Source organism: Glycine soja, chromosome 11 (assembly GCF_004193775.1).
Source record: "Glycine soja cultivar W05 chromosome 11, ASM419377v2, whole genome shotgun sequence".
NCBI classification, from domain to species: domain Eukaryota; kingdom Viridiplantae; phylum Streptophyta; class Magnoliopsida; order Fabales; family Fabaceae; genus Glycine; species Glycine soja.
This window is the reverse complement of record NC_041012.1, coordinates 52,391,174-52,409,068: the sequence shown is the minus strand read 5'-3', so window position 1 is coordinate 52,409,068 and position 17,895 is coordinate 52,391,174. Positions and strand designations below refer to the sequence as shown.

The following is a 17,895-nucleotide window of genomic DNA, read 5'->3' as shown; positions in this document are numbered from 1 at the left end:
ATGATTTATAACTATTTTTTTTTCTAAAATACCCCCCCTCTTCCTCCTTAAAACAATGGATTTTTTTTTTAAAAAAATGGTTGCTGAGAAAAAAACAAATCCGAATAAGGATAAGAGAAATGACCTGTGTTGAAGCTTTTTGTACTCCATGCATTAGCAACCCCGCAACAATCTTACTCAGATCTAGACAGTTTTTGACAATTGGACTTCAAATATTTCCCTATATTCCTCGTTCACAATAACATTGGGACTTCAAGAACTTAATATAAGGAATCAAGTTGCATGCAGGTTCATCAATTTCTCGTGGAACTAAGCATAATTGGTATTTACAAAATATTCAAGTCAATTTAATCATCTACTACTCAACAACTATACCGACAACTAAAAATAAAACAAAATTCAAAACTAAGGATAATTGGTATTTACATGGTTCAGACTATCCAGCAATGTCGTTGAGAGAAGTGGAACAACCTATGAATTATATTGTTCCTTCTATTAATTTGTATTAAATTAATTTTTTCATAAATCAAATTTTGTATCTTTTTTCTCCCTAATCAATAAAATAATCTTTCTACTCCGTTTTCATTCCTTCCCTCCAGGCATCCCATGCATTTAAGTTTATCATCCAAAAATGGCAAAAAGGAACAACATCAGGTGAAGTGGGGTTAGATTTTTCGCCTTGAGTTTACTAGAGCTCGAATTCGCATAACCACTTCTCCCTTTACCAATCAGGTTATTGTTAATTTATTGGCAAACGTAACAATTTATACAAATAGTAATAAAACGATAAAATCGAGTATCAAATTCACATAAATTTTACTTATACTCAAAGTTATATAAATTTAATGTTTAAGTAATTTATAATTCAAATAAAATCTTATTCATTGATTAGGTATAAATATAAATTAGTGTAAATTAACTACAAAGTAAGAAACATGAAAGAGTAAGAAAACAAACACTTAGAGTTGTGAGATGATGTTGATACATAGTTATGAAACACATGTTGGAGGCTTCTTATCAGAATTACTCTTGATGCAATCGTAATAGATTTTTCTCTTTTTAACATGAATATGATTATTACCCGCATCTTCTAACATATTATAATCATGACCCCTCAAGTAAAAGAGACTAAATCACCTAATATCGATTATAATCCTTAGGAATTATATTAAATAATTTGCATTAAGAGTAGAGATGCATAAATAGGTTAGACAATATCATTTTATCCTTAGATATAAATTACTTAAATGTTTCTCTCAAGTTCTTAGCATATAAATATTTCTCAATATCTAAATCTTAAAACATTTCATGAAAATTGATGATTAGACCACAAAGATGTGAATGAGTACAAAAAAGAATAATAATAACAATATCATATTAATAAATAATTCATAATCATTACATAAAAGAGGTTTGTGTTGCACAACTCTCAAACGGTCTGAGCAGGTAGAGAGACCACCACTGTTGAAAATTAAGGGATTTTTTTGGAATAAAAAAATAAAGATATGTTAAATGTAATAAGTACAAATTTAAAGAGAAGTTTCTATAATTTAATGTATTTTTTTAATTAAATAGACTTTGTTAAATAGACTTTTTTTAATTAAATGTAATAGACTTTGTTACAAATTTAATGTAATAAGTACAAATTATTAATAATTAATAATTTGTATTGATAGTTTTGGAAAATGTGGGCCCGAAGAGCCACGTGGCAGGCATGTCATTGCCACGGTACTGCCACCACTCCGTGCGTTTCCTCACCACCATGGATCATACGGTGTGACAACACACAGAGTAGTGTCTGATTCAGTGGCATTTTCGTAATCTCTCTTAATGCATAGCACTAGCACCGCTCTCGTTCATTCGTCCTCATGGTATTTACACAGAGCTCTCTTACAAAAACAAATAAACACATTTCTCTCTCTCTCTCTCTCTCTCTGAGCTCGTCGAATTCGAAATCTGATCTCCAACGATTGATCTCGGTAGAGGCTAGTGCACTCTCCAATCTGCAAAAATGGTGAGCTTCCTCTTTGATCTGCTCTTCCGCAAACGCTTTTGCATTCTTAACAACCTTAGATCTGGACCGAATTCGCTTCGATTTCATGCTTTCCCACTATGCCATTCGCTCTTTCAATTTCGAATGCTTTGCTGCCTCTTACTTGAAATGCGAGCCTCGCAATTCGCTTATCTAGCTCTTGCTATTTCAATTTCAACGTGATCCACTGTGAAACCTTGTTCTGATTCGTATTTTTTTGTTTGCTTTTATTTTCTCTCTTGTTACTTGCATTTGCAGCCTCTCAGACTCGAAATCAAGGTACTAATTGTTTTTTGTTCTGATTCAATGTTTATTTGTTTTTGGTTGCCGACAAATTGTTGATTTCGTTACCTGCGAGATTAGATTTGTCGGAAACTAAGCCTAGTGTGAATGTTTTGCTTTCTGGCTACTTAATCTAACGTGTTATTTTGATTTTTGATCAGCGCAAGCTTGCGCAAAGATCAGAGAGAGTGAAATGTGTGGATCTGCATCCAACAGAGCCATGGTAATGCCTCCTCTGCTGCTGTTGTTTTGTTTCTGAATTCAATTTATGATGTGAAGCTAACATCATAATTGGGAATATCTGTAGTTTGTGAGGATTTAGTCACTAATACCGATGTTTGTTGTACAAGTTTACTGTTGGCATCATTTAATTAATTGCTTGATGCAAACTTGTTAATTCAGGATTCTGGCGAGTTTATACTCTGGAACTGTCTGCATCTGGAACTACCAATCTCAGGTGTGATATTCTTTATAACTGAGATTCTGTATACTGTTATAAATGAGTTTTTTATTCCTAATTGAGAAATGTAATGGTGGATACGTATATACTGGCTCTAGACAAGCAACCTTTTGCATGGTGCCTATATGTAATGAGCTGCTGATTCACAAATGGAGGGACCTATTTTATCCATGGCTTAATTTAATAATGATTGATTCAACATACTGTATGATGTAATGACTCATTCCATGAAGAAAATATTGAATGGAATTAGCAAAGTTCTTTTAGTGATCTTTTATCTTGAAACATAACTAGAAAATATTATAGTATTTTCTACTTCAAAGTGGATACAAACTGGGAGTTGTGTGAAATTTACATGCGGGTAAGTATTTTGATGAGTAAACTGTGTTTCATTAATCTGAATCACACCCTTTCGAAGTTTCCAAAGTAAAACTAGTTACTAATCTTATTTAACAATTCTTGGAGTCTATGTTTTGGGAAATTTTTTAGACTAAATTATGTGCTTGTGAATATTTTGGATGCCTTCTTACTTTTTTCCAGCTGAGCTCTGAGATTTTGGCACATTTTGGTATTTCGGTAAAATCTGAATAATTGTAGATATTATGATCACCATCTGGCATTTGTCTTTGTTTTTTGACACTTTAAATTATGCAAGATGGGTTTTGCAGTTTCTGGTGTATTGTGTTAGGATTAGTATTCTTGTTTTTTCTATCATGGCATCATGATCTTATAATGTTCGTTTATAATTTCATATCTTGTGACACATTTGGTATATCTTCATAGATTGTTATTAAGGGATGATAGCTTCCAACACTCCTGTTTCTATATTTAAATTCTTCATAAAATTTCTGCTTTAAATGGGTCATTAGTTTCAATGAGATTTGCTTGTGTAATTAACACTAATTTCATTTATTCTATTTCAGACCATGGCCAAATCTTTTGAGGTTACCGAGTTACCAGGTACATGAAGTCATGAACCTTTTCTGGTCCATTTGTTTGTCTATATATCTCTTGATGCATTTGCTTGAAGACACTTTTCTTTGTATATTTCATGATTTCTTACTTAGAAGACCACTGAAGCTCTTATACAACATGATTTTGCAGTTAGATCGGCCAAGTTTATTGCACGCAAACAGTGGGTTGTTGCTGGAGCAGATGATATGTTTATTCGTGTATATAATTACAACACAATGGATAAAGTCAAAGTATTTGAAGCACATACTGATTACATTAGGTGTGTGGCAGTTCATCCTACCCTTCCTTATGTGCTTTCATCATCTGATGATATGCTCATAAAGCTCTGGGATTGGGAAAAAGGCTGGATCTGTACCCAGATATTTGAAGGCCATTCTCATTATGTCATGCAAGTAACATTTAATCCCAAAGACACAAACACCTTTGCTAGTGCATCTCTTGATCGGACAATAAAGGTAGAATTATGTTCTTGTTCCTGGTTGTTTCCTATGATATAATGCATTAATGCACCTGTTGTCTTCTCTTTTCAGATTTGGAATCTTGGCTCTCCTGATCCTAATTTTACTTTGGATGCTCATCAGAAAGGAGTGAATTGTGTTGATTATTTTACAGGTGGTGACAAACCATATCTAATCACTGGTTCTGATGATCACACTGCTAAGGTTTTGTTTTCATTTGTTGCTTGATCTATCTGCTTGTACGCATTTACATATACATACATATATATATATATATATGAAAAGGAATAACATGGATGAAACTTATGAATCAGGTATGGGATTATCAGACCAAAAGTTGTGTCCAGACCCTAGAAGGTCACACACACAATGTATCTGCTGTATGCTTTCATCCTGAACTTCCTATAATCATTACTGGTTCTGAGGATGGCACAGTACGCATATGGCACTCCACAACTTATAGGTAATGTGAAATGCACAGATTGCTGAGTTATGAGGGTTAACATTATGCCTATTCTATTTGGCATATGCCGCTAGCTTTTCTTCTCCCATCATCATCACTCGTATTGGAAATTGGATTATTTGCTAGCGGTTGACTTTTTACCTTAGAGAATAAGGCTTGTATGGGTCTGCCTTTTTGTTTATGAATTTATGATATTGTGGTTGATGTGCCACTTCTTTACCTTATTTATTTGCTGTTTGCATTGGTACATAAAAGACTGGAAAGATTTATTTTGGTGATTATAATGTATGGATTTTGATTAAAAATTAAGATAGCACTAATAATATTGAGATTGACAGGCTTTATTTATTTCTTCCTTTCTATTTTATTTCAGTTTACAGTTTTTAAGCTGTTACTAAATTTAGTTGGAAGTATAGTTTGTAAGATATATACTAATTCTCCATTTTAATTTTTATGGTTCAATTTGCTTGCAGGCTTGAGAACACATTAAACTATGGTCTTGAAAGAGTCTGGGCTATTGGATACTTGAAGAGTTCTCGTCGGTAAGTTTTTTGTGGATAGAATTTTTGCAATTAATTTCTTAATATAATTTTTTAAGCCCTTGAATAGTGCTGAGTGGGAAGCTGTGCCAAATTGTGCCTGAATTATGAAATTTTCTTATCCTTAACTCTTTTCTCGTATCGGGTGCATTCAAACAGGGTTGTGATTGGCTATGATGAAGGAACAATTATGGTCAAACTTGGTCGAGAAGTTCCTGTGGCTAGCATGGACAACAGCGGGAAAATTATTTGGTCTAAGCATAATGAAATTCAGACTGTCAATATAAAAAGTGTAGGAGCAGATGTAGAGGTATGGGCTCTGTTATTCCTTTTTTTTTTTGGGCTGTATAATTTGCGAGCAAGAAGTGTTAAGTTCTCTTTATTTTTAGTGACATGTGCAAGTACTATGCTTCTTAGGTTGCTGACGGAGAAAGGTTACCTTTAGCTGTTAAGGAGTTGGGTACCTGCGATCTCTACCCTCAAGTGAGTTAATGTAGTTCTTAATATTATTTGCATTCTTTTGCATAGCTTTCGTATTTTTAATTATTTTTGCTCTCATTATGCAAAACTCGACAAAGTTAGAAAGTGGCATATGTACATTATTTAGGAAATCGGAGTATCAGACATTTTAGTTCATTATGCAGCATTTTTCTCTTTTTTCTTGAACCTTGCCCAAGTTTCTATTTTCTTTGTATTAAAAAATTTGTGATTATATGTAAGGATTAAATTGGTCATCTAGCCATGCTAGACTTTGAAATGCAAAATTTACGTGTGTTTGGTTGAGCACTTACATACTTATAAAATTGATTTAGTTAAAAGTGAGTTTGAAGTGATGTAATTTATGTTTAGGAAGTTTTATTTTAAACGTAAGTTTAAGATATAATGTAATTTAAATCTTTCAACTCAATGCAAAAGCTGCAATTTTTCACTTTTAGTTGAGCATGCTTTTAGAAACAAAATAACGATTGATAAAAAATGACAAACATGTCGTTTTTAGTGAAAATTGTGTCTGGGAGGCAAATGCGGGAGTTGAAAGGCTCCCGATGCATACCCATAACCCAAACATGCTGTAACTGCGGGGATCTTGTTCTGTTGAACTTAGATATCCATATAATATGGCAAATCAGTTGGTAGCTTGGAATTATTTGTTTGTGGCTTGACTAGTTTCTAATCTATATTCAGAGAAGTGAGTTTTAAAACAATAGTCCTTATTGCTGGTTCAATTATCAACAATATTTGTTTCATGGGTGGTGACTTATTGTTGATTTAATTTGTTGTGCAGAATTTAAAGCACAATCCAAATGGGAGGTTTGTTGTTGTGTGTGGAGATGGTGAGTACATTATATACACTGCATTGGCATGGAGAAATAGGTCATTTGGTTCAGCACTGGAATTTGTTTGGTCTTCTGAGGGAGAATATGCTGTCAGAGAAAGTACATCAAAGATTAAAATTTTCAGCAAAAATTTCCAGGTTTGTACTTTTTTTTAAACTTCATTTCCTCTCTAATCTTGTGTGATCTTGTTCTTTGTGTAATGAACCAACAAGTTCTTGCTATTTCTTAAAAGGAAAAGTATAACAAGATGTTGCCATTCTTGTGCCGTGTTAGACTGTTAGGCATCCCACAATTACAGAAGTTATGAGAGGGGGAAAAAGGATAATGGAGGGTGAGGGGCAAGGGTCAGAAAGAGGAATTAGGCTGTAATGACCTTGCTTATGTGGCAAGGGGTGTAGGAAGGAAACATGGGGGAGCAAGGATGAAAGTTAGAAGAGGATCATAGTGGAGCCATTCAGTCGTGGAGTAAGGAAATTGAAGCCTTTGGGCAGGGAGGAAGCAGCCTCCCTATGTATTGCGTTTTCTCTGTCTATTCTTTCTATTTCTGTTCTGTTTTCCATAGTTGTATGGATTAGTTCCTAGACTGATATCAGTAACAGTGATCATATTCCGGGTATTCAATAAAATTACTGTTATATTTGTGGGTTCTTATCGTTCTGTTTATGGCAAGGAGTCAAGGAGTGTGTATAAAACTATGCGAGCTATTAATTTTCGTTATGAAAACCGTTTATGTCTGAACTAGAGATTGGCAAATTTGCTTCAAAGCCAATACCAAGACTTCTTTACTTTTATTTTCGCTTATTGATTGCCTTGGTTATCACTCTGGAAGGTTCACAAAAATTTAATCCTCTCATTGTTATAGGCTTATAGCTGTCTTCGTATTGAAATAAATTTGCTCTAGGGAATACTTGGTTTAGTTGGAATTTAAACAATTGGTATTTCAGGAAAAGAGGAGTGTCCGACCAACATTTTCAGCTGAAAGAATATTTGGTGGCACTCTACTGGCGATGTGCTCCAACGATTTCATCTGCTTTTATGACTGGGCTGAATGCAGGTTGATCTATCGCATTGATGTCAATGTGAAAGTAAGTACTTTGATTAGGTGACATTTAGTTATCTGCTCTTTTCCTTGTTATTCATTGTTTAATATAATTTTGTTATTAATCTTGTGTCAGAACCTCTACTGGGCTGACAGTGGTGATCTAGTAACAATTGCTAGCGATACATCATTCTACATTCTGAAGTACAATGTGAGGACTCTCATGAACTTCATCTTTTCCTTATAGATGTTGGCTTGCTTTCAAGAATATTTTGCCCCTTACTATTTCTGCCGAATGTATATTTGACAGATCTTTACTGGTAGTGCCCTTTAAACATTTTGACTTCCACTATTGCAGCGTGATGTTGTTGTATCACATTTAGATAGTGGAAGACCTGTAGATGATGAAGGTGTTGAAGATGCTTTTGAGCTCTTACATGAAATGAATGAACGTGTCAGAACAGGCATCTGGGTTGGGGATTGCTTTATCTACAACAATTCCTCTTGGAGACTTAATTACTGTGTTGGTGGTGAGGTATTAACTCTTTTCCCTTCTAGATTTCTAGTTTAAAAAAGAATTGTGCATTCTTTTTTAATTGAACTACAAGGATCATGAGACATCTTGATGCATAATGATTATGAATTTAGGTAACTACGATGTTTCATTTGGACCGCCCCATGTACTTGTTGGGATATCTTGCAAACCAAAGTCGTGTTTATTTGATTGACAAAGAGTTTAAGTAAGTGAAACTTCTGCTTGGATTATTCAAAGTTTTAAATTGCAGTAATCTTGACTACTTTTCTGTTTATCAATTTTTTTTTCTCAGTGTTATGGGATACACACTGCTTTTAAGCTTGATTGAGTACAAGACACTTGTGATGCGTGGTGATTTGGAAAGGGCCAATGAAATTCTACCATCAATCCCCAAAGAGCATCATAACAGGTAGGACTTACCTTGTTGCAAGACAATGATTGATTTTCTTTCAATATGTAGAAATATGCTTGATATGTGTAGAAATTAAAAATGTTTTTGGTAACAGAATTATGCTTTATAAAATTATGTATATCTTGTATTAGCATATTACATTTCCTCTCCACTTCTTTTTGTTTTGTTCAAGACAAGTGTGGTAATCTTTTGATGCTTATAATTTTGTATGATTAGTTGTTACATTTAATTGTTACATCTATCTTTGCTTGTCATATGCTTTTATGGTATTAAACTATTAATGCATAATGTTGCACAAATAACTACTGCATGTTCATTTGCCTGATACTTGATTTAAAATTTTGTTCTATAAGCCATATTTGTTTATTCAAATTTCAGAGTTCAGTCTTCGGATCTGAAGTTTTGTAATTAGTGCTAATATATTACCTGCATCCTAATCAAAATACTTGATTTTATGGTAGTGTGGCTCATTTTCTGGAATCACGAGGTATGATAGAAGATGCTCTTGAAGTAGCTACTGACCCTGACTACAGATTTGATCTAGCAATACAGCTTGGAAAACTAGATGTTGCAAAGGTATGCTCATGTAATATGTCTACAAGGAGATATTGTTTAATTTGTGAAAGTTGTTAACTTGGGTATCTAATTTTCTTCATTTCTCTTCATCAGTTTGATTTGTCATTTTATATCACAAATAATATACCTCCTTTTCCCATGCAGAGTATTGCAATAGAATTGCAGAGCGAGCCTAAATGGAAGCAGTTGGGAGAATTAGCTATGTCTACTGGAAAGGTGTTTTCTATGTGATTTGAATCTTCAACTGTATTTATTTAACCTATACTATGTTCTTTGTGTAAAGCTTGATTGCACTCCTAAATATCCATAGCCAAGTGTATTATAGATTTCCGTGATGGTGTGCTACTGAATTTGACCATGTGCACATGATGTATATAGACCTTATTGTAGCTTTTGATATGCAAGAGATTATAGAGATTTTAGCTATGGCCAAATTAAGATTTGCTTCGTTGCATGTTAGAAGTTATAGTCAGGTGCTTTGAGTTGTAGATGACGACTCTAGATACAATTAGGTTGTTAAATGTTTTACTTTTTTTTCTTGTCAGAATAAGTTATGATTCTAGAATGAGGGAACTTAAATGTTGATTCTTGTTGGAAACCTCTCTTGACCCGTTGTAGCTCACCGTATTTTCCATTCTTGCAGTTAGAAATGGCTGAGGAATGTTTGAAGTATGCAATGGATTTGAGTGGCTTGTTACTGCTATATTCTTCTTTAGGAGATGCTGAAGGAATATCAAAACTTGCAATCCTTGCCAAGGAGCAAGGGAAAAACAATGTTGCATTCCTTTGCTTATTTATGTTGGGTAAATTAGAAGACTGCCTTCAACTGTTGGTAGAAAGGTAATTTTCTAAAGTTGGGCTGTTTTCCTTCCTGACATTACTGATAGGGAGGATTGATTAGAAATTTAGAATGCAGTTTACATTTATAGCTGAAGTATGCCTTTTGCAGCAATCGAATTCCAGAGGCAGCTTTAATGGCTCGATCTTATCTCCCAAGTAAGGTCTCAGAGATAGTGGCAATTTGGAGAAAAGACCTCAATAAGGTAATTTCTGATTCAGGTAGATGGTATTTACTTATGTTTGAACTTCCTGTTTTTTACCTTTGTGCATGATATTATATAATGGGAATCTGAATCCTCCACAGTCCTAACAAAAACTGCATCTTCTGCTGTTGGTTGACACCCATTCAATTATATTTGGTTATTTTATCATAAAATCCAATGTTTGGGTAGGAGCATCCGTTCTCATTCATTTGCCTTGTTTGGGTAGTCTTATCATGTTGACAAGTGACTTATGGATTAAAGAGAGTACGTATACGTATATTTTGTTGCAGGTCAATCCAAAAGCTGCTGAATCATTGGCTAATCCTGAAGAATATCCAAATTTGTTTGAAGATTGGCAAGTTGCACTAGCTGTCGAATCTAAAGCTGTGGAAACAAGGTCAGTGCAGAGAATGCAAATTTTATTGCATGTATCTTGAAATGTAGATAGTTAGTAGATTAGTGTTTTTTTGTGTGCAAAACATCTTTAACTATGCTCTTTTATTATAGGAATGTGTACCCTCCTGCGGAGCAGTACGTCAACCATGCTGACAAATCACACATTACCCTTGTTGAAGCTTTTAGAAGCATGCAGATTGAGGAAGGAGAGGAGCATCTGGAGAATGGGGACTCTACTCATGAGGTATTCTAAATTTAAAGATTACATGATCACTCAACTAGTTGCAAGAAATTCTCATAAACTACATGATATTATATTTTGTTTTATGCCTACATAAAAATAGCCTCAGTGCATTGTTAGTTGTGGTGTTTGACTGTTAATTTATTTTGTTGTCCTTTTGTTGTAGTTGACTGAACGAAATGGAGAAGAGCACTACACAGAGGAGCAGGAGGAACAGAATGGAGAGGAAGGAAGCCAAGAGGAGGCAGTTGTAGTGGATGCAGATTCTACAGATGGTGCAGTACTCGTTAATGGTAACGAGGCTGACGAAGAGTGGGGTACGAATAATGAAGGAGCCCCGTCAGCCTAAAAGCAATTGGTTGGGGTGGTGTGAAAATCAAAATTTTGTCTCTGGTGATTAATTGTTTCTGAAGTGCCATTTCTAACTACCATTTGACAACTAGCTGTTTTTACTATAACTACCACCACCTGAGTCCTAACAATTCCAATTCCAGTTCCTCTCAATTTTTAGTGTATTGGATACTGCACAGCATCAGGCTGTATATTTGGGAATCAGGGAGGACATAATAAAATAATGTCCATTGTCAATAATGAAACACTGACTAAATCTTGTGACTATTTTCACATGATTATATACAACTATTGGTTTTGGGAGTTTGTAAAAGTCACCTCATTAAAGCTGTTTCCTTTTTAAATTTGCTTTGGTTGGTTCTTAGTTCTAACTTAAATATTCATCTTTGTCGGCAGTGCTTGCGCCACATCACTAGGTCCCATCAAGACAGTTGGTTCCAGCTTCTGGGATTTCTATCTGAGGTAGATTTAAACTTTCGTATTGCATTGGCTATTATGACATCTGGCCTTGCATTTGCAAACTTGTGAAAATCGGTAGTCAGGCCGTTTGGTCAGTTTACTAATAAAAATATTTGCTCTAGCAGGTTCATCAGTATGCAATCGAGTAACAGTTTTTTTTTGTTATTATTGTGATCTTATTACCACCCGCAGATAGACTTTTTTTAGTTTGATAATGGATGCTCACATAGACGAGTAGTGTTGCAAAAAGAAGACCTGCTCGTGTTTGTGTGTATTGCAGATATCTGCATTGTATGTTTTTTGGATGATTATTGTCGGTTTAATGTTCTGTAATTTAAAATGCAGGTCTTCTCAAGGTGCCACGAAGAGATTTTATGGACTGGTTGTTTGTTTCCTGGTGTTGTGGTTTTGTAGTGCCCTGAATTTTGTCATTTTGCGCGTGGTATGAACAATATTCCTTAGGGTCAGTTACAATTTACTAGAGTTTATATATAGCACATTCTTTTGGGGCTTTTACCTCAATATACTCGTGCCATTGTGAATGTAGAAAAGCGGAACTAGGGACGGGTGCCTGTTTAAATTTTAGATAGTTATTTTTTTTTAATATTTTTTCTTGATCATTTTTTTAATTTTTATATTTTCCTGGATTGTAAACATGGATGGTTAATAGAGAAAATAATGATTCTTCCCAAGGATGCTTATGTCGTGTGTTCTTCAACTTGCTGTTTGCAACCGGTATTTAGGCCTAGTCTTTGCATTTCTTTTCTGAAAATGTGATGTTTTCCGTGGACTTGTGCGTTCGTGGATTGACAAACAACGCGTAAAACAAAATGGGATAAAGCTAGGTTTCTTATAAAGGATCGTAATTTGATAGTTCATAGCTCATCCTGTAAATAAATAAAATAGGGTGGCTTGGTTGGGCCGTTTGACCATGGAGTCGGATATTAAAATGGATTAATTTTAAAAGACTAAAGCGAAGTTGGGAAATAAAAACTAAGTACTATTACCGTCACTATCGTAAAAGGTTAGTCTTTCTATGAACTATTTTTAAATAGTATTTTTTATTGATGTAATTTGTTATTGTAATTGGATTGGATAATAAATATTTTTTTAAATCTTCATTTATATTTATCAATGCAGTGTCAATAATAAATGTAGTAAATTTATAGTTCTATTCTTTTTTACATACTTTTAAAATTAATAAATATCTAATTAATCGTAATAATTTTATAATAAATAAATAGACATCGAAGTCGAGAATCTCTTACAAATAAATGGATATTTATTTTTTTAGTCTTGCTAAAATATCTTTAAAAATCCTCCTCCTAAAATAAAATAAAATATTTTAAATATCATTGTATTCAAATCATAAAAATTGTATTGATCATAATTATTTTAATTATTGGAATCATTTTTGCTAAAAACAAAGGTATTCCTATGACTGGCCATGAGACTAATCTCCCAAGGTAACGGTCGTCGAATTGAGTTTTACTTCTTCGAACAAAATCTTTTTCTTACATGATCACATAATCAAAACTTATTTGAAGCATGCTTAAGGATTAATACCTTAATGGCCTTAAGAAAGTACTTACAATTTACAAAGGTATATTGTCTTGAGACTCAAAACACTTACAGAAATATTTACAAGGATTTGTCCTCGTTAAGGTGAATCTCCTAGCTATCAAATGAAACATAAATACAAATTTTCAATCACTGATTAAAAGATAACAATTGTAATTTTGACATGATATATATACAAATTATTAACTAACTCTTTTTTCAGACTTTCAGAAGGAAGACTTCAATAAGCCAACCTCTGGTAGCCGGCAAAATGACGATAAGGGGTATTTTTTTCTTCAAAATTATCAAATGATAATAAAATTTAAATTAATACCTAAAAAGGGATAAGTCATAGAATAGTCTATCTATTTTGAATTGAAGACTACTTTTATTTCTTTTTTCTTTTCCATTAAAGTCGAAAAAAGTTTCCGACTTTAATTTCTTTAATATGACTTTGAACTCTTAAGTATTTTTAATTTTTTTAAAATTAGTTTTTTAGAAATTGTAAACTATTTACTACTTCAAAGTCGGAAATAGTTTTTATTTTAATTATCAACTAATTAAGGTATTTTTGTTTCATTTGGCAGCCAGGAGATTCACCTTAACCAAGAATCCTTGGTCACAACCAAAAGCAAGCCTGCAGAAAGCAGCGATGTGATGACAGTTCGTTAGAAATTATAGCAAGTGCATTTTTTTTTCGGCAGTCAAAGGAAGTTTCAGATAAATTACTGAGATGATCCTTTCTTGTATCCAATACTCCATACTCTCTCGAGACCAAAGTTCAACGCGTTTTGAAGCCTGCAAGTTAATGTGTACAAGCAGTAAATGTAGTTTTGAATGAGAACCTGCTGGGTGTAAATTTTCATTTATAGTATTGATGCCAAAATAAAAGGAGAGAAAAAAAAAATGAACTCAAAAGACTGAAAAACAGATAAGACTAAAGAGTAATTATATATTGATATGCAAACATTGGCAGTGTAATCATCAGAACCACTTAAAAGATATTGTTTGTCATTGGTTATGAAGTAATCAACACAATTCACTCCTTTCTGGCGTCCGTCTAGGGTAAAGTTTGGAGCTGATGAATAAAGACTCCAAATCTACAAAAAGAGAAAATTAAAGCAAAATGTTTGTCAATTAAGATTTGCAGTTATAAGATACTATCATATTCATATCTTCAAGGTTCCATCAAGGGATGCACTAGCAAAAGTTGATGGATCCTCAGGGTTGAATGTCACTTGCATCACATTATGTGAGTGCCCTTCAAAGTTCTTATAACAAGACCAACCTTTCTTCCAATTCCACAATTTTAGAACTTGATCATCTGAAGCTCATATTACATATGGAAGGACAGGATGAGCAGCCAAACTCCTAATATAATCTTTATGTTCTGCAAATTCTACTATCTTTTCCATTTTGTCATAATTGTAGTAGCAACAATCCATTTTCCCGAGCAATGAACTATGCTGATCTCACTGCAAGCATTAAGACAAAAAAAAAAAAAAACAGAACAAACATAAGATCACTGAGATAGGAACTAAGACACGTAGAGAAAATAAGATTTCATCAAAGGAAGCAGTTTTTTTGTAAAGCACACAGTTGTTGTCATTTACCTGGAGATTCGCTGATTTTTAAGAACTTCTCTTCAGTCTGTCATAGTATCAAATTAAATAATGGTTAACAATAAACTCCCAAGTACTACCTCCAAATTCCACAACAACATGCAGAAGCAGAAAGATACAGAACAACTACCAGCTTTATTGTTTCTAGATCAACTTCCTATTTAAGCACTAGGAAACTAGAAAGTAACAATACCTCAAATTCAAAGGAGAGGGTCTGTTCCTACAGAATCAACATCATAAGAAGCAATAAGCAGATTACTCAGTTTGTAGTTAATTACATATTTCACCAAGCTAAAAGTATGCATGGTAATCAAGAAATTGGCCAACCTAAAAATGTTATGAGAAAACCTTTTTCCTCCCGTCATAACCAAGGTTTAGTTTTCGCATTAACCATTCATTTCATTGTTAAGGTTCGCTATTTTATTTAGTCTAGAAAAAAAAAATTAATTTGTCTAAAATGGATTAATGACACGATTTTGATCCTGTCTCATAAGATTTGTTAATAGACAATTAGACATCGGTCTTTCGAGCTTAACAATCATGTACCTTGTCCATTTTTTTCAAATTTATGTATGTTGGACTCAGGTGCAGGTTTTCTTTAAGAAGATACTATTCATTAACAAAAACTCCGACATATTGAATTTTAATTTCGAAGGTTAAATTTGGTAAAAAAATAAATATTTTGCTTATTATAGCTTTAAAGTAAATCAATAAATAAATAATATTGTTTCACGAACTTGTTTTTAATAAATGATTGATAAATGGTCTCGTCGGCCTTCGGCCCCAGTTAAGCAAAAATAAATAAATAAATGATAAATAAAAAATAACTTTTTGAATTGGGCCTGGCCCATTTAAACCATTGACGGTCCAGATTCAGCTTCCTTAATCCTTATCGTTAAATTTGGAAAACAATTATCAGTCGCTGTCATTTATTCAAATTTGTATGGCCGTCACGCGTAACAAAGTCCGTTTTTTATACACAAATTAGTGTATGTTTGGATTATAGTTTAAAAAGTATAATTTGGTTGAATTTAATTTTGTGAACTTTTAAGCTTAGTTAGAATTGAGTTTAATGCATGTAATTTTATTTATGTTTGAATTTTTCTACATTCAACCAAAAAGTAAGCGAAAGTAGTTTTGAACTTAATCACAGTATGTGAAAATCACATTTAACTCAATTCAAAAACAATATTTGTCATATAAGCATGTACATCTTTCAATGAAAGCCAAACTTCAATTTGACTGTTTAAACATCAAGTCAAACACATCTGGTCCATTAATTTCCTTTTTTGAATAATTATTTATTACGAATTTAATAGTAAGTATTTTTTTTTTTTTACAATTGAATATGCATGTATACATTGTTGATATAAAAGTTTTATACTATTATCTAATTAGAAATTAACTTTGATATTATTTATAAGATAATTTTATCATAAATATTAACAACTTATACTGGATATGATAATTTGTAATGAATGAGATTTTGAAGTTGATGCAATATTATTTTTTAATTATAAATGACATTAAAGATATTTTGAAATTTATGATATGATACAATAAAAAGTGAGTTTAATTTTCATGGTTAATATAAAAAAAAAATATACTGACAATTAATTAGAAGTCATTATACTACGTACTTAATAGTACTGTAGTTTTTTTATTATTGATTTTGATTCATTAACCCACAGTCCTTAAGAGATTGTTTCTTAAACGCTTGTAATCTTGTATATTATCATCACACTTTGTTTTCACCTTTTATTTTTTGGCTAGATTCAATTCCCCGTGCTTGGAATTCTCAACCAACCATGTTTATAGTCAAAATCCTCGTTGTCGTTATTCGCTAGCTAGCTTCTTAGTCCTTTCCCCTTCATTCAAATGGTTTATGGAGTAGAAGACTCTTTGGCTGCATTCTTCCAGTTAAAAACTTAAAATAGAAAGAAAAAATTAAAAAGAATTTAACCATTTTATTACTGTCATTGTATTTTATACTAATAATTTAGTGTATATATAAATTAATTTCATATACTTTCTTCGTCTCATTATAACTCTCATGTAAAAAAAAATTATTTCAAAAAATTATCATTTTAATTTTTTGATATAACATTAGTTTTTTCCACTTACATATCTTATAATATTAATGATCAATAAACAAAATTTATAGATCAATTAATAATAATATAAATTTAATTTGGTGAAATTATACTCTATTTATTATTATTATTTGTTTGTGTAAAGTAATCTAACACGATAATTATAATAAAATGGTGGGATTAGTTTATGTTTCAATTCTCTTATAAGTTGTCCAAATAGTTTTTTTAATATATTTTTTTGGTAAATAATTTGTTTAATAATATTAAAATGGTCAAATACCCGAATTATCATTCATCCTTAGGCTCATTTCTGACAGCAAATTATTGAAAGGAAAAATGATTCTCTCAAATGAAAATGATGAAATATGGTCAAAAGTGCTATATATTAATCCATAAAGTGAAAATTGATATAATTAAATATTACAATTGCTCGATAATAGATATTATTATCCTGATTAAAACAACAAACCGTCACGACTGATCCCAATGAGAAAAAAAAGCAATATGATTATGTTAAGGCTAAAATATGGTCAACAAACACTTCCACCCATTTTCCTTTTTGTACCCGTAAATGCGTCATTTAATTTTGACCTCAATTTCATTTGCATTAATTAACATGTTTCTTTTTTTTTAGTAAAATGTTAGTCCACATGCAATGCCAACATATAAACCCTAGCCACTTTAAAAAAATACCTTAGGAGATAGGTTTTCTGTCCTCAGTGCCTTCGCCACTATATGATTTTAATGGCACAGAACACACTTTGAAGGTCCTGATCAAAGTTGACTTTTAGTAGTGATGTTTTAGGGAAACCCAAATGAATCAATCTGGAAATCATTATACCTATGAAACTGCAAGAATGAATGCAGATAAATTTGAGCCTTGAGGGGTATATTCCAAGAATAAACTCCTCCACTCACCACGTTTCCCAAAGCTTACTTTGTCTCTTTCAAGTTCATCCGTAAGAATAAGGGACGACACTAGCTAGTCAAACACCAACTAAAATGCCATAACTGCCTTCCTATCT

The 17,895-nt window shown here is 32.6% G+C and overlaps 1 protein-coding gene and 1 long non-coding RNA gene across 4 annotated transcripts; one reads left to right on the top strand and one right to left on the bottom strand.

Annotated features, from left to right (window-relative positions):
* The first annotated feature begins 1,873 nt into the window (after positions 1–1,873).
* Positions 1,874–12,296, top strand: LOC114374321 (coatomer subunit beta'-2-like). Of its 2 annotated transcripts, none has more exons than XM_028331955.1 (26): positions 1,874–2,014; positions 2,291–2,311; positions 2,476–2,537; positions 2,717–2,771; positions 3,698–3,734; positions 3,879–4,204; positions 4,280–4,411; positions 4,522–4,670; positions 5,144–5,212; positions 5,369–5,519; positions 5,627–5,692; positions 6,492–6,680; positions 7,488–7,628; positions 7,719–7,793; positions 7,941–8,117; positions 8,231–8,322; positions 8,410–8,526; positions 8,991–9,105; positions 9,250–9,321; positions 9,749–9,945; positions 10,055–10,148; positions 10,439–10,545; positions 10,656–10,788; positions 10,952–11,102; positions 11,533–11,598; positions 11,941–12,296. In XM_028331955.1, exons 1-25 carry the CDS (start codon positions 2,012–2,014, stop codon positions 11,550–11,552), a joined length of 2,751 nt encoding a protein of 916 aa, XP_028187756.1. In that variant the 5' UTR covers positions 1,874–2,011; the 3' UTR covers positions 11,553–11,598; positions 11,941–12,296. The 2 variants fall into 2 exon arrangements, 1 of the variants encoding a protein (XP_028187756.1); XR_003658541.1 differs by having other exon boundaries at positions 1,875–2,014; positions 10,952–11,178.
* A 1,654-nt stretch (positions 12,297–13,950) lies between these two features.
* LOC114374373 lies at positions 13,951–15,155 on the bottom strand. 2 transcript variants are annotated; one of them, XR_003658553.1, is made up of 4 exons: positions 14,971–15,155; positions 14,769–14,805; positions 14,444–14,630; positions 13,951–14,255 (listed from the first exon to the last, which is right to left on the bottom strand). It is a non-coding gene; the product is annotated as an uncharacterized LOC114374373 (long non-coding RNA). The 2 variants fall into 2 exon arrangements; XR_003658552.1 differs by having other exon boundaries at positions 13,951–14,630.
* Between the last annotated feature and the right edge of the window lie 2,740 nt (positions 15,156–17,895).

Coding starts and splice junctions, on each gene's coding strand:
- LOC114374321 (XM_028331955.1), top strand. Junction 8,118..8,230: donor ATTACTGTGTTGGTGGTGAG/GTATTAACTCTT, acceptor TTATGAATTTAG/GTAACTACGATGTTTCATTT. Junction 9,946..10,054: donor CTTCAACTGTTGGTAGAAAG/GTAATTTTCTAA, acceptor TGCCTTTTGCAG/CAATCGAATTCCAGAGGCAG.